Source organism: Mus caroli, chromosome 1 (genome assembly GCF_900094665.2).
Source record: "Mus caroli chromosome 1, CAROLI_EIJ_v1.1, whole genome shotgun sequence".
Taxonomy (NCBI): Eukaryota; Metazoa; Chordata; class Mammalia; order Rodentia; family Muridae; genus Mus; species Mus caroli.
The window spans coordinates 155,870,023-155,890,709 of record NC_034570.1 but is presented as its reverse complement, the minus strand read 5'-3'; the positions used below and the strand labels follow the sequence as shown (position 1 = coordinate 155,890,709).

The 20,687-nt window shown below is 39.6% G+C and overlaps 1 protein-coding gene across 1 annotated transcript; it reads right to left on the bottom strand.

Moving 5' to 3' along the window:
• Positions 1-325: 325 nt before the first annotated feature.
• On the bottom strand, positions 326-20,684 carry Mpc2 (mitochondrial pyruvate carrier 2). The gene is made up of 5 exons (XM_029478276.1): positions 19,793-20,684; positions 6,558-6,598; positions 3,296-3,380; positions 2,016-2,127; positions 326-545 (listed from the first exon to the last, which is right to left on the bottom strand). Exons 1-5 carry the CDS (start codon positions 19,899-19,901, stop codon positions 509-511), a joined length of 384 nt encoding a protein of 127 aa, XP_029334136.1. The 5' UTR covers positions 19,902-20,684; the 3' UTR covers positions 326-508.
• Between the last annotated feature and the right edge of the window lie 3 nt (positions 20,685-20,687).

Genomic DNA, 20,687 nt, shown 5'->3' with positions numbered 1-20,687 from the left:
ATCCTATTTAAAAATCTCTAGTGATGAAAGAATGTCTGTCTGGTTAGAGTGTTTTAAAATAGTTCAGTCCATTTTGCCAGTCATTCTACTGTCTCTCTTTCACCCTTGGACATTATGTTCTTCCACTTGCAGTCACTTGGCCATCCCACACTAGTAAGCAGATTTCTTAACCCTTTGACCATGTTTGCTTGTATGTGTTTGTGCTTACATTTTGGTTAACTGAAAGATGAAGCTGGGCCAAGTATGGTTTATTATGGACAAATGGTAGAAACCAAGGTTGGTGCCATCCACAAGCAAGTCCCCTGAGGCATATGTAAAGACAGACTGGTAATAAAAGTTTGCTTTATTTTTTGTGAAGTCAAGTGCTAGCTTTTAAGTACAGTTAGATTTTGCTTTCCTTCTCTTCGAATGTTATCCGAATAGTTAGCATCACCTTATCGGTAATCAAGTACACTAGATTCCAATGTTTCTGTCCACATCTAGAGTGTTCAGGTGACCAGGAACTCTCTTACTGGATTCCTTTAGATTTGAGTTCTTGGTTATATCTATAAAGATAACAGAGATGAATAATTATCAATACCAACATGTACAGAGAAAATGAGAAGCACTTCTTTCCCACTGTCAATACAATCTTCCACGGAGCTTACTAAAATAGGCTGAAGGAAAATTCACTCAAAGGTTTCATTGCTTCTGCTCTCTGTTTCAGATTTTAACCAATTATATGGGGTAAGTTTCTTATATAAATTTTAATTTTTATCACACACACACTTAAAAAAAATTCCAGTGAGTGGGGTCCAATCCAAGGGCTCACATATGCTAGGCAAGCACTGGACCTATAAGCCACATCCACTGACCTATTTTCATTCTTTATTTAAAAAATAATTATTGTGTGCGTGTGTTTATGTGTGCATGTGAAGTGTACAGGTTTCTGTCAAGACCAGAAACTGGATTTCCTGAGCTTGGAGTTACAGGCGGTTGTGAGCCACATGACGTAGGTGCTGAGAGTCAAATTTCAGTCCTCAGAAAGAGCCACTGGCACTCCTAACAGCCACACCATTATTCCTTCAGCCCTTTATGTTCCATCTTGAGTGACCCTGGGCCAATGTGACTATGTATATAAACCTCCTATACATTGAAAGCTCACTTACTACACATAGTTGAAAGCAAGTGAAAAGGAGGATGATGGAATCTACTTAGCACACCATGAGTTTTATACATTGTGGTGCTGGTCTAAATGAGAATTGCTGTCCAAGGGTTCATGGATTTGAACACTTGGTCCCCAGGGTGGTGCTGTTTGGGAAGTTATAGAACCTTTAAGAGGTGGAGCCTTGCTGGACAAAGTATTGTCACTGAAAGTTGGCTTTGAGGTTTCCCAGTCATACTCCATTTCCTGTGCCCTCTCTCTGCTTCTCATATGTGAATGGAAATGGGATCAACCTGCTCCTGCAGCCAAGCTGTTCCTATCGTCATGATTTCCCACCATCATAGACTCTGCCCCCCTGGAACTGTAAGCCAAGCAAACTCTTTCTTGTTTAAGTTGCTTTTGTTCATGGTATGGTATTTTATCAGCAACAGAAAGTTAGCTAATACAATTGTGTGTGTGTATGTGTGTGTGTCTGTGTGTGTGTGTGTGTGTGTGTGTGTGTGTGTGTGTGAGAGAGAGAGAGAGAGAGAGAGAGAGAGAGAGAGAGAGAGAGAGAGACTGTGAAAAATGAGAACCCATTTAGACAATAAACTGTTGGATCTAAAACCTAGGTNGAGAGAGAGAGAGAGAGAGAGAGAGAGAGAGAGAGAGAGAGAGACTGTGAAAAATGAGAACCCATTTAGACAATAAACTGTTGGATCTAAAACCTAGGTAACATAAGCTTGGCTGCTTTTAACTTATTTGTAACTCTCCAGACTTTGATGGAAAGAACACATTTCTCCTTCATGTACAATTTAGTCAATATAATACTTGATACACACACAGCCATTGAGGTGACTTCTGAGCCAGTTCTAAAAGCACCTTGGCTTACCTCCAAATCCGAAACAGCTGAGAGGCTCCTGCTGACCCCACAAAGAAATTAACAGCGAACAAACTCCAATTTTTTGGTATAATTACAAGTGAGTATCTTGACCAAATAAACCCTGTTGAAACAAAGCATTTTTTTCCCTTAAAAGTTTGATTTATTTTTTTTTTAAGCCAACAAAGAGCATTAAGTGCAAAGGAAGAGTCAACAAGCAGCTCATACAAGAAGAAAAGTCACAGTGTGGGGTGAAACAAAGCATTTTTAAAGGTATAGACTCTTCTGCATTATATAGTACATAAAAATTCTCATGATATAATTTTCAGTATTACATGAATTCTCAGTTCTTACATTAAAAGGAGACTTGGCTAGGAACCAGTCATATTAACTATACCATCTTTCCAAAAGATTTCAAAAACCTGAAAAGCAAACTCTCAGGCAGATCCTTATTTCTAACAGCCTTCCTGGCTCAGCTAGCCATAATGCAGCAGGTTTCCTAAGGATGGATAATGTGTGTAAATATGTGTGCAAACATTTGAAAAACAAAACCATTAATGACTGTAAGACCAAAGAGAGTTTTGTTGTATGTGGTTAATTTCAGTTGTGAGATTGGCCTTTAGAGGCAGCGCTATTGCTTCAGCTAGTATGTAGTTATTGTATAGCAATCTCTTTCAGGATAACCATCCTGGAAGTAAGTTAAAACTCAGGATGTTCCTCTTACTGTTGTTGAGAGAGAAATATAGTGGGGGGATGATTTCATCAAAACATTATACCATGTATGAAATTCTTAACAATAATAAATTTAAAAAGACTTGTGATGATATGAAGAGAAGCTGGTTAAGATTCAAGAAGTAAATTTAAAAATATCAGGAAGTTCCTAAAACTGACCAGTGGCACTTAATTCCCTCTCTCTTTAAGCTCATTATAAATAGTAAAGACTGCTGAGAAAAACTCTCAAACAAGCCAAGCTTCCTGGAAGATATTCAGACTAACCGAGTTAACTTAGAAGAAACACTTTCTAACCTGTTAAATTGTCTGCAGTTTGTGCAGCGAGTTCCATGTTTCCTGCCTGTCACCCATGCTGTGGTAGGTTTTCCGTGATGCAACCATCTGAGTCCTTTCTGGTCCTGTAACTCCTTACCCCTATTTCTATAACTAGCTCCAAGAAACTCATTGTTTCACTAAACTGAACTTTGGTTGTTTCAACTTCTTCTGTAGTGCACAGACTTTTTCTCACATCTCCTCAGAAATAGTTACACAACCGTAGAACTTGGAAGGGTTTAACTTACCAGTAGCCATCAGCACAGTGGACTGAGCTGTGCTGAGTTTCTCTGCAGGTCTGGCCATGTCAGCTAGTCCAGCACATACCAATCCCTGCAAATATATATTAAGACATGGTGGAGCATCAGGAGCGAGACAATCATCTTTAACTTTAAATTAAACATAAAATAGTTGTGAATTTCCACATGAAAGTTATAATCATAATAATGCCCAGTCCATTAAGAAAATTCACAGCAAGAACCCCCGCCCCCGTCCCCCAAAAACCCCACCAAACAAACAACAACACCAAACCAAAAACCAAATCAAACCAACCAAACAAAAACCCCCTATAACAAATTTAGGAGTACTTCCTCGTGTTTTCTGTCAATATGTTTTTGTTTTTTAAAGTACCTGGAAAGTTCACTCAGTCTTAGTTTATTAGATGGCTTTTTTCCTATTTTTAGAAATGTTCTTATTTTTGTGAGCACGTACATATACCATAGTACATATGTAGAAGTCATAGAACAAGCTGTGGGAGTCACTTCTCTCCTTACACCAAGTGAGTCCCAGAAATTGAATTTAGGCTTAGCCAAAGGAGCCTTTATCATCTGAGCTCTTACTGGCCCTAGATGATTTTTCTTTAATATTAAAATACACATGACCATATCTTCCTTGGTGGCTTAAAATTGTTACTTTTATTTTTGTGGGTATGAGCATTTTGCCAGCATGCACACAGGTGTACTATCTGTGTGCAGTGCACATGGAGTCCAGACAAGGGCACTGGAACCCATGAAACTGGAGTTACAGCTGGCAGTGAAGCATCGTGTAGATGCTGGGAACTGAATCTAGGTATGTGCAAGAGAAGTAAGCGCTCTAAACCACCGAGCTGTCTCTCCACCTCCACCCCACTCCTGTCTTCAGTGTTTTTTACAGAACTATACCACACATATCCTAACTTCAGCATCACTCAGAACTCTTGGTAATAAGCTGGGCTGGTGTAAGCCTGTGATTCAAGGTATGGGCTAAGGGGAGTTGGATCATAAGTTAAAAGCCTGTCATAACAACAGAGTGAGTTCAAAGGTTAGCATTGGCATCTTCGTGAGATCCTATTCCAAAGTAAGAAGTTAAAAGAGGGTTGAGGATCAAAACTTCAAGGCAAATCTAGACCGTTTACTGAGACAATATCTCAAAACAAAAGGTAAAAAAGGGTGGCACGCCATAGTAAAGCACCCCTGCCATTCACGCACGAGGCCCCGAGTTTAAGTCTTGGTACTATAAACCAAACCACACCAAAATAAAACTCAAACCAAAGCATCTGATAATGTTAAGACTGCTCCCAAATACGTAACTGCCTCTCCATATTCTTTAGTTTATGCACCGGCTAACATAGAACGTGTAAGCGCTGAGATTCAACTTGCACAGGGTTAGTGTGCTAGGCCGGGGATGCACCTCGGTGCTGCTACACCACCTGCCTAGCACACATAGGCCCTGGGCTCAATCTGTGGTACCGCACATCAACAATATAAAATTGAATAATTCTGTTTAAAGATCTTTAGGAGGTTAAAGGTCCATTACAATGTTACACCCAGACGAGAAAAAAGAAAAAAAAAGGGAGATAAATGCTATAAACGATAAGGGCTCTGCCCAGCATGTATTATTCTTGCAACCGTCCCCTGTGCGTCCTTCTAAAAACACCCCATTTTTAAATTATCATTTTCTATGTAGAATAGGTTGCTTTTGAACTAATCTGACTGCCTATCTCTTGAGTACTGGGATTAAAGATTTGTCCAACCACACTAGTGCTAAAAGTCCTCTGTTACACCCAATTCCTGACAATTTTTTTGGAGAGATGGAGCAGGATGGAGGTCAGAGGTAGCAGCATAAAAGCCTCCCCTGTCTTCCAAGTTGCCAGTCCTTCAATAAACCTTATTTCTTTTGCACCAACTCTTAGCTCCGCAGTACTAGCTTTCAAGCAGCAAGCATCCAGCCCTATAGTCAGCAACACTGGATATTATTCAGCTGCAGAATAAGCAAATTCTGACATGCAATAGCCTGGAGAACACAAACCAGTCATAAACACTGCATGATTCTGTGGGCCTGGAGAGATGGCTCAGCAGTTCAGAGCCCTTGTTACTCCTGCGGAGGACTAAAGTTAGGTTCCTAGCACCCATGCTGGGTAGCTCACAAATGCCTCTAACTCTGGCTTCAGAGAATCTGACACACTCGTTGGTCTCCTCAGACATCAGCAACATGTATAAATATATGCACATAGACATAGATATTTAAAAGATCTTAAAAAAATATTGCATGCTTCCACTTCTATGAGGTACCTAGAACAGTCAAACTCACAGACACAATCAAGAAGTAGAATGGTATTTTAAGAGAAAGAAACAGTAAGTAGGGGAGTGTGTATAATCCCAAAGTCTCCAAGATGCAAAGTCTTTGCCGACTGGCTATATGATGAAGCAATGAACAGTACTAGGATGTATATTTAAAATACGAAAGCAAAACTGATTAAGGTAGTAATTTACATGTATTCTGTCATATTAAAGCTCACAGACCAGCAGTTTTCAAACTTGGAGGACACTAGAATCACCTGCAGAGGGTATTAAAACAGCTTATTGGGCTCCATCCCTGGATTCTTTTCAGACTGAGTAAGCAGATATGTGATGGGGCCTGAAGATCCCCACTTATAAAAGTTTCAAACAGATCCTTTTCAATATAAATTCAATGATTTGCTATAAATCATTGCTATAGCCACTAGATTGAATATGTATTATATATACAGAGACTATATATTGTAGTACAATTATTAATCTTGGAGCTAAAAGTCATAAGCTCTATCATTTACACCAAATGCTTTTATGTAATACATATATTAGACATAGTCATATACACTTTAGGCTGGCCTCAAATTCTATATAGAGCCGAGGGATAGACTTAAACCCTTCCCTACCTTCCTATCTCTGTCAGTCAAGTACTGGGATAATAGAGTATATATACCACCTTGCATGACTCTGTATGTTTTGTTAAGAATTTAGGCTCGGTGGTAGTGAAAGATGCCTTTAATCCCAGCACTCAAGAGACAGTGGCAGGCGTATCTCTGTAAGTTGGAGGTCTACAGAGTAAGCTCCAGGACATCCAGCGTGGGGGGGAAAAGCCATTTCTGATAAATTAATAGTGTAGAGAAAGGTAGGTAGTATACAGCTTTCATAAAATCTATTTTAAATTAGTAAATTTATATTAAGGAATTAATTATTTCAAGTAACTCCTATTAGAACAAAGACTTACCCATTTCATTATTGGAGCCCAGAAAAAAACTGTTCTGGGGCCTGAAATATAAAAGAAAGAAAAATTGAGAAATAATCCAGTGTATTATATGCATTCCTTTATTAACTAACACCAAATTCTACTCTGCTTTCTATACACTTTGTATTAAGATTTAGGAAGGGACAAAAATATAGTATCAATCTTCTATGTGTCTTTTAATATTCTTGCCAATTATTTGTATTTATAACATTAAAAATAAGCTAAGGTGAGCCAGGTGTTGTGGCACAAGCTAAGGTGGGGCTGGAAGGATAGTCCAGCAGTTAAGAGCACATACTGCTTTTACAGAGAGACCTGAGTTCAGTCCTGAGCACCAATATCAAGTGGGCCACAACCATCTGCAACTCCAGTTCTAGATGTCCTCTTCTGACCCCTGGAGGCACTGTACTGTATAAATAACCCACATGGACATAAGCAAGTATATATAAATAAATAAAATAAACCTTAAAAAACAAGCTAAAGAAACAATGGAGATAGTTCTGGAAATCTTTCCCAGTGCTTTGTTTTGAACAGAAACTTAATTTTAGTTTAGTCACAGACAATCTTTAGAGGAAATGCCAAATTATAAAATTTAGTTACATAAGTTTTAGTAATGTTCATTCCTTTTATTAAAACTTGTAGCTATAAATGATAATTTATCATATATACCTAAGAGGTCTTGCAAAAATTCTGTATATTCTATTTTATTTAATATATTTCAATATAAACATAGATTATACATTATTTCTCTATTTCTCTCTCTCTCTCTCTCTCTCTTTCTCACACACACACACGCACACACACACACACACACACACACACACACACACACACACATCTAATGTCTATTTTGATACAGGTTCTCAAAGGTTCCTTAGTAACAAGGTCCTTGTTTTGGTCAGTTTGGTACTTATCTGCTTGTTTAAAATGTCAAATAAATATCTGAAGCATTTGAAATGAATGCTGGCCTGTGTGAGGTGACTCATACCTATAATCTCACCACTTGAAAGGCTGAGGGGAGGCAGGTGTATGCTGTGAGTTCATAGCATGGACTACTTGTTGAGTTTGAGGTCAGCCTGGGCTACACAGTAAGAGCCTGTCTCAAAAACAAAGAAGAAAATTGTTTTTCTTGGATAACCTAGAATCTGAGAAGCATGACATCAGAGGGGGAGGAACTTAGAGAAGCTGGAGGATTCATTCAAGCCATGCACCTGGTGAGCAGCAGTAAGTGGGATGCAAGTTCCTAACTCTTTAACTCATGTCCTGTACTAGATCCACAGACAACTCTTTTTACCTCAGAGGATATGGTACGATAAGAGATGACAGATTTTGTCTGGGGACCTTAAAATGTAACTAAACTTGCCAATATATTCCCTTCTTTTTTCTTTTTTTGAGACACATTCTCGTTAAACTGTAGCTCAGGCTGTCCTGGAGGGTAGTGCTGAGAGTACAGGCATGTCCCACCATTCCAGGGATGCTTATTTCATTATGTAACCTAATATAAAAAGAGTGATTTATAAACAAATCCAAGGTTAAAAATATAATTTATGCCCATGTCTATTACTACTACCTTAATATTCTACTTTATAAAGATAATTTTTTGAGTAAGGACCTGGAATAGACCAGGCTTGCCTTGAACTCACAGAGATTCATCAGATCCTTTGAAACTAGAGTTACAGGTAGTTGTGAGCTACATGCTGCGGGTGCTGGGGACAGATTTCTGGTCCTCTGGAAGAGCAACAAATTCTTTTAAATCATGAACCACCTTTCCAGTACTCAGTAATTTTTTTATTATCAAACATCCTGACAGTCCAATCCAAAGATATATGAATTTGGTGCTTACATGCAGAGCAAAAAAAGGTAAAAGTATTCAAAACTGGCTGGAGAGATCGCTCTGTGGTTAAGAGCACTCACTGCTCTTCCAGAGGTCCTGAGTTCAATTCCCAACAACCCATGGTGCTCACAACCATCTGTAATGGGATCTGATGCCCTCTTCTAGTGTGTCTGAAGAGAGCAACAGTGTACTCACATACATAAAATAAATCTTTAAAAATAATCAAAACCTTTTTGTAATTAAACCGTATTTCTGTAAGAGCTTTGTACTTTGTATATACAGTAAAATATGCAATTTATAACATATAATAGTCTTATATCTGAGTGAGATGTTTCAGGCAGTACTTGCTAACATTGTGTGTTGCGACTGTATGCCCAGCCCACAGTGTATACTTTGTGTTCAGAACTGAGGCTGTAGTGAAATTGTGCACTATAACAAGGATAAATACTATCAGAAACACTTTAGTTCACTATGTATTTGATTTGATTTATACGAGTGCTTTGCTCACGTGTATGTCTGTGTATCACTTGTGTGCCTGGCTGCTGAGGAGGCTAGAAGAGGGTGCTGTAACCCCTGGAGCTGGAGTTTCAGACAGTTGTGAGCCACTCTGTAGCTGCTGGGAATCTTCCTCTGGAAGAACAGCCAGTGCTTTTTTCTTTTTTTAAGATTTATTTATTTTTATTTATTTTTTAATTAGGTATTTTCTTCATTTATATTTCCAATGCTATCCCAAAAGTCCCCCATTACCCCCCTCCCCCCGTACCACTCCCCTCCCCACCCACTCATATGTATCAGAAGGTGGCCTCATTGGCCATCAGTGGAAAGAGAGGCCCATTGGTCTTGCAAACTTTATTTATTTTATTTATATGAGTACACTGTAGTTTGGTTTGTAGACAAACCAAAGGGGGCATCTGATCCCATTACAGATGGTTGTAAGCAACAACATGGTTGTTTAGAATTGAACTCAGTTCCTCTGGAAGAGCAGTCATTGTTCTTAACCACTGAGCCACCTCTCCAATCCCAGCCAGTGCTCTTAACTGCTAAGCCATCTCTACAACTCCTATGTATTTAAGCTTGAGTTAAGTTTTTGTTGTTATATGTTCAGAAACTTTTACTGTTGACAAAGTTTCTACTGCTCCCAAATTCAGTTACATAACCAGATAGAGGGCTGTGAGTCACAACTTAAGAAACTGGGCTATCACTTGCTTTTAACATTAAGTGGCAGGCACCCTGGACTACTTTCCCAGTTTATCATATATCTTGATTCTTTTTATATCTCAGACTAGTTCTCCTCATTCTTACAGCTAAATTGACCAATTCAATGAGATTTTAGTACAGGAGATTTAAAAATCTACCACAATGTATTTTACTTTAGGGTTTTGAGACAAAGTCGCATTACAAATCCCAGTGTGTGTTCAAGCTTGCAGCAATACTTACTCTTGGCCTCTTTTGATTTTTGGTTTCGAGATAAGGTTTCACTGTGTAGCTGTGGCTGGCCTGGAACTCACAAAGATCTGCCTGCCTCACCAACTGCATGCTGGGATTACGGGTCTGTAGTGCCACACTTACTTAGCCTTCCCTCCACAGTACACTTTAAACAGTAGCTGCTTATCAACTTATCTATGAGGATTATCAAGTAGCTGCACAATACAGACTTGCATGCATAGTATTAAAGGAAAGTTAGCCAGCATAATGGAAAAATCGTTTATATTACTTATGTTACTATAATGAATAAAGAAGCATATATGCATAAAATAGATATGTATGTAGACATACACAATCTTAAAAATATTCTTGGCTCTCCTTATCAGTGGCTTCCATCATCTTCAGATCCACCCAACTGACGACTGACAGTAGTTGGAAGCTATGTGCAGTGGTGCAGTTCTTATAATTCTAGTATCTAGGAGATTCATTGGTTTATATTTCAGGACTTAGTCTTTTTCATCTGCATTGAACAAACATATGTTTTTCTTGAAATTATTCCCCAAACAAAGTACAGCAACAACTATCCAACTTAATGCCTTATTAAGTAATCCAGAGAAAACTCAAAGTATAGAGTTCTGGAACTCACCCAGCATGATACTTAAGAATGATATAAACTGTTTTCGTGAGCTTGGCATTAGATATTGGTGAGTCTGGTTTAGCTCTGTGTGTGGTGTGTGTGTGTGTGTGTGTGTGTGTGTGTGTGTGTTGCTGACACTAGAAACAGGACTTTGCACATGGTAGTAAGTAGTTTATACTGCAATTAATCTTAGGGTATCATTTTTAGAATTCTCCAAACACTCGAAGATCACAGATCATGTCTTTGTGAGTATAATTATAATGCTAAGCTTTATTTTCCTAGATATCTCATATCATATTATTTTTACATTTTCCCCATAAACCTTCACCTACTCTATTTATAAACTGTGGAACAAATTTGTAGACAGTGCTGAATTGTAGACAGTTGAGAGAAATGAAATGGTTGTTGAGAGAATTGAAACTACCAAAGGGTTCAAATTTTTGATGCTTCTAATTGAATGAGAAAAAAAAATCCATCTGTGTTTGTTTTGCCACAGTTGGCTCTGACCAGTGCTATTCTGACCACAGCCAGTCCCTCTCTTCCTACCTTGAGCAAGACTAGAAACAAAACTTTCTTTAAGATTATGTGGTACATGTTTGTAGTCCCAGCACTGGAGGCTGAGGCAGGAGGATCAGTGAGTTCTAGGTCAAACAAAATACCAAAAAAAAAAAAAAAACCCAAACAAACAAACAAAGAAAAAAAAAATGCACACACACACACACACACACAGAGGAAGAGAGCTGGGTGTGGTGGTGCAGCCCTTTAATCCCAGAGGCAGGTAGATCTCTGTGAGTCTGAGGTCTACAAACTGAATTCCAGGATAGTAGGGAGATCCTGTCTCAAAAACAGAGAGGGAGGGTGAGTAGAAAGAAGTAGAATTATTGAGGGACTAGACCAATGCAGTGTTGTGTGGTACAAGCTAGCCTGTAATTCCAGCACACACCAGTACTCATTAGCAGTTGGTAGGGACCCAAGTAGAATTTTATGATAAATTATACTAAGGAAAACCATGATTTAAAGGAAAAAAATATTTTTTGAGACAATGCTTTGTATATACCTTAGATTCTGAACTCAGGTTCCTTCTGCTTTGGCTTCCTCTGTGTGACTATTGGGATTAGAGGTGCAGGAGATAGGAACCAAGCAAACAATTGCTACAAATAGGTGGTTACAGTGGTATTGCTTCTGCTGTTGTTACCAGTGCCCTCTCCTGGGCAAAGAGACCTGGGTGCTGTTAAACATTTGAATGCACAAGTCAGCTGCCCCAGCAAAGAACCACTCAGTAGGTCCACACTAACATCCTCCTCTTAACCCTAACTGCCATCCCTCAAGGTCTTGCTTTTGCTGTCAGGTTATCAAGGAAACCTTCTTTAGCATCTCCAGTTTAAGCTAAATGCTTCTCTGAACAACCCAAACAGCTCATCTATTCTACTGTCTTCTACATTGGGCTTAACTATGCATGCCCAGGATAGAAGCTCTATCAAACATATGCAAACTTTAGTAGGCTTGACAGAGAACGGCCTGACATTGCTTTATTCTCAAGGCCAGAATCAGTGTCTCCTCATTTTCAGGAACATAGGCTTCCTTCAGGACTTTACTAGACTTTTACTAACAAGCTATTCTTAGACCATGGAGCCTGTTCCAAGCCCAGAATACAGATCCCTGTAATTCCATTTAGAGTGAGTAGGGAGGTATCATTTTTCTTTGATATACATGGACCCTTGGAACACAGTCTATATACATTTCTTAGTTTGGTTTTATTATTGTTTGAAGCTTGGTTTCATTACTCAAGAAAGTGCACCTTCTCAGTCTCTGGGTGAAGAGGTGTCCATATTTTCTTTGATTTTTTTCTGGATTCTCCCAGCCCCCACCATGTCAAAACTGTTTATTCTACTGCTGTCCCCAAATTGTTTTCTGAGTAAGGTCCTTCTTGGCATCTTTGAAAGTTTACATGGTTGAACATTTGAGTTAATGAATAGTAAAGTTTTCCAGTAGGTTTATCTAGTAACTAATTTACTCAAATGTTCCAAGCTAGGCAACAGTTATAAAAATTTAACTGCACAAATGCCAACAGAACCAAACAACCAAATCAACCAACCAACCAACTAACCAACCAACCAAACAAACAAAAACCCTCCTTCAAACATGAATTAAGTGGCCAGGACTTTGGACCAAGAAAGATATTTTAACTGGTGAAAAAAATAGATTTATTTAATGTTATGGCTATTTTGCCTGGTGCCCACGGGGGCCAGAAGATGGTATCAGATCCCCCGAAACTGGAGTTACAGATGGCTATGAGCTACTATCTCAGTACTAGGAACCAGAACCAAACCTAGTTCCTCTGCAAAAACAGCAAGTATCCTTAAGTGCTGAGACATCTCTTCAGCCCTAATTAGTGATAATTTTAAATGATGAAAACAAACTTTAAATGAGTTTAATAAGTTTTAAGTGCTAAACAAAAAATATTAGTAGCAGATATGTAAGACATTATAAATTGCTATTTTTCTGAGGTACTTGAAGGCAATGGACAAGTTAATATCAGGATAATTAGAGTTGGATAATTGCAAAAATAAACAAGTAGCTGTTTTTGTTTTGTGCTTTGTTTTATCTTTGAGATGGGGTAGGGGCATGGGGGTTGTCTCACTCCGTACCCCACACTGGCTTGTAATTCCCCAGGTAGCCTGGGTTATGCATATTCCAACTACCACAAATAGGATTACAGGTATGACCACCACCACAAAGTAGTTTGCTTTTGTTTTATTTTTTTATTTTGCTTTCAAGTTTTAAAAAAGAAAAGGAGGGCTGGGTATAGACATATACGCTTTAAATTCCAGCAATAAGGAAACAGAGGTAGGTAGACTTCTGTGAAATTGAAGATTTCCTGGCCTACTCTGAGATTTCTAGGCTATCTAGGACTATGTAGCGATGTCTCTGGTGGGAGTGGGGCCCAAACAATATAACTATAACTATAAAGAAAACTTAGTTTTCCCTTTCATTTGTTCTCAACTAATTTGTTTTATCTTCAGATTATATAGTGAATAAATGCAGATAATATATGCATTCAGATACAGAAGCAGCCACTGGATCTAAAAACATTAGTGAAATAAATAACTTAGATGTAGACATTACTCAAATGGCAACAATGCCAATGCATTATTAAGACTGAAAAAACAGGGTTAGGCTATATAGTTATATAGTTATTATCACTGGAAAACATAAAAATAAATGATAATTATACTATTTAATATGAGTATAATACCTTAGTATCAGGATCAACAGAAGTATAAATTGATAGAATAGCTGTTAATATTTACTATTATTGAAATAATTAAGTGGAAATGAATTTTAAAAATCATCTTACAAAAATTCCATTTTATAGCTCAACAAGAAACATGATATTCTCAGAGAGAAATGAACATTTTTAGACAAAGAATTTAACAATACATTTTCACCTTTTCTTAAGACTCTACTACTCTTAAAGGTAGAAAAGGCATCAAAAATTGATAATTTAGAAATATCAGACAGTATTCTATGTATATTTAAAATTATGATCTATTTAAGGATAAGGGAAATATAGTAAATAGCAAAATAATTATTTTTCTTTTTAACATGTATTACTCTATTTATTTAGTGGGTCTGAGGGAGTGGTGCCTGCATGCAGTAGGCACACTCACTGAGGTCAGAGAACAACTTCTGAGAGTCAGTTCTTTCATACTGTGCGAGACCCTGAGATCAAACTCAGTTTGCCTGCAGAGCCACCTTACCCAGTTCCTATTTTGTTTGTTTTTACTTTTTGTTTTTTCTGAGACAGGGGTCTCATCATATAGTTCAAGGTATCTTGGAACACACAGCTCAGTTCAGGCTGGCCTTGAACTTGGGGTGCTGTCCTGCCTCGGCCTCTGGAAGAGGCTTACGGGTGTGTATCACCATGCCAGGCAGAAGGATGCACCTTTTCTCCTCTTTTTTTTTTTTTTTCCTCCATTATCTGGTTTTCTGTGACAGGACCTTACTATGTAGCTCTGGTCGCCCCAGAACTCACTAGCAAACCTGGCTGGCCTAGAACTCCGAGAGATCTGTTTGCCTCTTCCTCCTGAGTGCTAGGATTACGGGGGTACACAACCATCTCCAGCTAGGTGGATTGTACTTTTATAAACTAAATTTTATTTCCTAAACTTTTTTTTGGCTGGGAGTAATTGTCATCAGTGGAATAAATGAATTTTGTCCAGAACATAGGCTATATGTATGTATGTATGTATGATTCTCCCCACTATAAAAAGACTTCCTTCCTGGAAAAACATATGCACACATACACTTACAAACACTGAACTGGTATTCATTGTGTCTGAAGTAAAGCATAAACTTTCTTACTGAATATTGGAAGGTCACAAAGGCCACTACCTCTTCTCATTCCTTCCACACCGTTCTCTATCATGGCTTTCCTTTTCTCAGCTTTTTAAACTGCAATAACACTTGGTCCTCTTCCCTGTATCTCCCGAGGACTGGAGTACAGGCATTATTTTCTGGGCCTGTCTGGGATTTGTCATTCTTTGTTTATGTGCAGCTCTCAGTTGGCAGAGGTGGAGGATCAGTTTAAGGTCAGCTGTACCCAGCTACATAGCAAGTCCAAACTGTTCTATATGACATTGTCCCAAAAAAAAAAAATAAAAATAAAAAAAGAAATCCCAACGTGTGTGTGTGTATGTGTATAATGTACATAATTGTTATCTGCAGTTGTCCTAGCATTCAGCAGCATATCAGAATGTCTCTAATGTAGTTTACTATCCATGCATCAACGATGTCTCATCCTTTACTCTCTTCACTTTTCAATATCCCTCTTAGTTCCACGTACTGTACAAGACTTACACACTATATATGATATCGTATGGCCAACTACACACACATCCTTATAATGTTAAGGGTGGTATTTGATACCATTACTGACTGCCAAAACCATTTTTAATTGCACTAAAACTGGTTCTGACTTAACACTAAGATCAGGATTATGAATACTGGTATTTTATATTATGCATCTCTTGGGATGATCCACCTTATTTTATAGTTCACAATTTTTTTAAAAAAAGAATGCTTTCTACCTAGCAGTGATGGCCCACGCCTTTAATCCCAGCACTTGGGAGGCAGAGGCAGGTGGCTTTCTGAGTTCAAGGCCAGCCAGGTCTACAGAGTGAATTCCAGGACAGCCAGGGCTACACAGAGAAACCCTGTCTCAAAAAACAAAACAAAACAATGCTTTAAAAATTAGCAGTGTGTTTCCTCAGCTGTATTAATCCATGTTCCATTATTACAATGAAATATCTAAGGCCAATACTTGGTGAGAAGCACCTGGGGTTGGGTAGATGGCTCAGTGGTCAAGAGTAGTCGTTGCTGTCAGAACAGACCAGATCTAGTTCCCAGCACCCACTGTTTGGCTCATGAGTAGAGAGAAGTCAGATCTAAGGCCTTCCTGCTGACAGATAGCTGAGATTGGGCAGAGCAATCCTACTCAGCAAGAGGGGAAAAGGATAAGTTTAGGTATATGCATAGTCTCTGTCCCGAAGTCACTAGGACTCAGTCATAGGCACTTTACCCTGTGGAATTAATTTCATTCTAATTACTTGCTAAAGTTTCTACCTCCGAACACCTTTGACTGGTTATATTTCCAGTTACTTAATGCCTCACAAGAAGGATTAAGTCTCAATACTTAAAGAGTTAAAGGACATTCAAGCCATACAGACAAGTAAGCATTAAGTAAACACTGCGCAACGCACCCTCAATGTGAAGATCTGGCAATGCCTAGAGCAGAGTTATGCAACTGGCTTGTTTGGTGCAACATGCTTTCTATATAGTTAGCTAGACGGTGGGTTAAATGACACCCCTTATATGAGCTGAGGAACTTGTCTAGGAATCCAATTTAGCTATTTTTTATTATTTTCCTACAGAGGCAATCATTCTATATCATAGCACATGACTTATACAAGCAAAAAGATGACAATGGCCTCAAAATTCCAGGCCACATAGTATTCCAACTACAATAAATATCTAAATAGAACATATTCTTGTTACCTCTTTAGAAATATTTGTCAATAACAAAAAATAAATTTAAAATTTTATAATAAGCAACATATACTTTCTGACTGTTAATATTCTAACCTTTCATAACTTTTTAATAGAACCTTGTATATGAATGTAGTCTAATGCTTAGAAGGTTATTCAATACCAAAAACTAAAGTACAATAGTATTCAAAGGCACAATTCATTCTGGGTAATGAGTAGAACAATAATCTGTTTTCTCAGATTTTTGTTCAAACATTAGATCATATTTTTCATGCTTGTTCATGTCTATATTGCTGGGCTTACAACTTTTCGATCACAAATACGTTTTTAGTGGTAGGCATCTTTACATATTATTAAAAAACTTAATTGCTAGAGATGTAGCTTGGTTATAGAGTGCTTGCTTAGCATGTCCAGAGCCTTAGGTTCCATTCCCACATAAATAAGGAGCACTGGCGCCTGTCTTTAACGCTATCATTGAGAGTGGAGACAAGCAGAGCCCTGGTGCTCAATGGTGGCCAGCCTAGGTGAATGATGAGCTCTAGGCTCAGTGACAGACTTTGTCTGAAAACATAAGAGGTCTAGACCCGGTGGTATGAGCCTTTAATTCCAGCACTAGGGAAGCCGAGGCAGGAAGACTTCTCTTGAATCTGACGTCAGACTGTTCTATATAGCAGGTTTAAAGTCAGCCAGGACAATGTAATAAGATCCATTCTTTGTTTTTGGAGACAGTTTTTTGTTTTTTTGTTTTTTTGTTTTTTTCCTGTTTCACAGCCTTGGCTATCCTGGAACTCAAACTCACAGAGATCTGCTTGCTTCTGCCTCCTGAGTGCTGGGGTTAAAGAAGTATGCCACCACTCCAGTAAAGATCTAAATTTAAAAAAGCAAAACAAACAGCAACAACAAGACCTCAACTTCAAGGTTAAGGTCAAACTGGGATAGAAAGGACCTTGTCTCAAAAACAAACAAACAACACAATAACAACAACAAAAGCCCTAAACCCTTTATTTGGAAGAGAAAGTTCGTTCTGATTTGTAAAACAAATACTTTTGTACATGTTTTACAGATATTACAATCATTCTTAATTTTAAAAGATTTACACCCAGGCAGTGAGGGCTCACACTTTCAATCACAGCACCCAGGAAGGAGAGGTAGGCAGATCTCTGAGTTTGAAGCCATCCTGATCTACAGAGCTAATTCCAGGACAGCCAGGGCTGCACAGAGATATCCTGCCTTGAAAACCAAACCAAACCAAAAAGAAAACACAAAACAACTAACCAAACAAAAAGATTCCTAAGGTTTGGGGAATTTGTTAAAGTCAAGTCTTAACCTGCCTCTGTCTTCCAACTCTGTGTTCCTTTTATCACACTGAAAACAGAAGTAACCCAAAGACTTCCGGATGAAACGCACAAAATACTCTTGTACAGTTTAAGTACTATAAACAGTAATTACAAGTGGCTAAAAGCCAGGGTCTTGAAAAAGAACAACAAGAGACTACTTTCCAAATCCCTGTTAGCTTAAGCACTTTAAAACTGTGCCTGCTCCACACTATCCTCACCTTTTCCAAAGCTGGAGGGTAAGAATTGCCAAAGACCTCATTTGATTTTGTAACATTCTGATCATTACATAGATTGTCAAATTATTATCTTCTGAAAATCTCTGCCATAAAACATAACAAAACAGAAAAATGTAAAAACTAATAGGTAACTAAACAAACTTCATCAATAAAGTTCCTTAAAACAAGTTTTTTTTTTTTTTTTTTTTTTTTTTTTTTGGTTTTTCGAGACAGGGTTTCTCTGTGTAGCCCTGGCTGTCCTGGCACTCACTCTGTAGACCAGGCTGGCCTCGAACTCAGAAATCCGCCTGCCTCTGCCTCCCGAGTGCTGGGATTAAAGGCGTGCGCCACCACACCTGGCCTAGAACAAGTTTTATAATGGCTTTCATAGTGCAGTAATGCCATTAAGTGTTAAAATTACCATCTATGCAGAGGTATAGACCATTCTGTTATTAAAGTGGACATCAGATTTAATAATCAGCCCAGGCTCTAGAGAGCTGCCTCATCTCTTAGAACTAAACCTTCCTCTGGGCAGTGGTGGCTCACACCTTTAATCCCAGCACTTGGGAGACAGAGACAGGTGGATTTCTGAGTTGAAGGCCAGCCTGGTCTACAGAGTGAATTCCAGGACATCCTGGGCTAACGCTGTCTCAAACAAACAGACAAACAAACAAACAAACAGAACTAAATCTTTCTAATATCAATTGTAGACTATGTAAAAGCAAAGTTCACTTTTTTGTTAGCAACTCAATTTTTCCATTGTGAGTAAATTTTTCTATTCTCTCAATTTTATGCTTGAAAGACTTCATAATATAATCAGATTTTAGTCCTCACCCAAGTATTACTATCACCCATTTTGTATTGGAAATAAACTAATTTAATAACTATAATAAGGAGCTAGAGGGACAGGGGCCTTCCAGTTTCTTAAAGAATTATTTTTAACTACAAGAATTCTTATCCAGTACTTGTGACAGCTAACATCCTCAAAGAATCAAGCATGTTATTTTTGATTTTCACACTGAATACATTTTATATGAATTAAGACAGAGGTATAGAATTTTGCCCAAGGTCACATCTTGGTGAGCGGTAGAACAGAACTGTATTCATATCTGCCTACATAAAACACAGATAGAACCTGGTCAGTGATTGCATAATGACTGGCTTATTATACTGGGTCTATGGAACCAGGTTGACATTGACTGAACCGGGAAGGGGAAGGGGAAGGGGATGGGGGTGGGGAGCTCCAATTTTGGGGAGGGCTCACTTAGTAGGCCTCTGCCAAGAGGAACTAAAGTATGACCTTTACTCCAAACCCTCTGCTGAGACCAGACAGACACCTTTTCAGCTCTACCCCACATGTGCGTTAGAAATTCACGGAGGGAGAAAGGGGGGAGAATGAGGGTTTCATGGTGGCCCAAGACCCCTTCGTGGCTCTCAGGAGTTAAGTAAGGTTCAAGTCTGGAGGCGAGGTCGGGAGTGTGAGCAGTGTTTAAGGGAGCGAAGGCATCAAAAGTCAACAAGGGCACCGGGTGTTGATACTCAGATTTTGGAAAGAGACCTAAGATGAAACAAGGTGAAAGACTAGGAGAATTGATGGATTCCCTTCAGTGGACTAGATGAGGGCTCTGGGATTCCGGTAGCAACTCAACTGTCACAGGGCCTCTAATGTCCCGGTTTCGGAGGGAGAGGAACGATCTCGGTGCGAGCCGTTCAGGATTCATTACCTGCCGGGTGGTTGTATAGCGGCCTCAATTTCTTTGGCAGCAACAACTCCACTTTATCCATGAGTCGGTGGTAGGTGGCCCGCAGGCCTCGGGCGCCGGCAGCTGCCATCGCGGCGGCCTAGGGATCGACAGCAGCAAGGTGGGAGCGCCGCTGTGTCCGCGTTCCTGGCTGACAACGAAGGGCCGCTCGTCACTTTCTCTCTATAGCGCTGGGGCGTCCGCCTCTGCCCTAGGGCGCCCTTCCCCGGCTCTGGCAGCGGGAGGTGAAGCACCTAGAGGCCGAGTCCAGCAAAGGCTCAGGGGGGCGGAGCTCAGCAAAAGTCCGCCCCGCCCCGCCTCCTGCGAGCGGGTGGGGGAGACAGAGGGGGAGGAGTCATGGCAACAGGTGCTACAGAGGTCGCTGTGCTGGGGCCGCTACAGCTGGGCGGGCGAGGCGTTGCGCAAGCTTAACGGCCTGCTCTAATTGGCTGGTCTCACAGAGCGGAAGAGGCGTGGCCAGACTCTTACCTCCTTCCGGCCCTGGAGGACATGTTGGAGAGGGGAAACTGAAGCCGCACTTCCGCCCCGTCCCTCACTTTGACTAATAAGTTTTCTGGGCTTCCCTCTCCCGAACTGAAGATGACGCTGGATACCTGTCGGACTTCCTCTTATTTACTTATTGTTTTTGAGACGGTGTCTTCGCTGTATACCCCAGGCTGGCTTGGATCTCGCTATGGTCCAGCCTCCCGACTGCTGGGATTGCATGCATGGGTCATCACGCCCGGTTTTTTTCCTTTGACTCGAGAGGCGTGAGCAAGACAACCTCAGCGGCTTTTGTCATGCCTCTCCTATTCATTAAGGAGTGGGCTAGAGCGCCCTCAAGCTCCTCTCCTAGAGTGAGGGCAATCGTGACGCA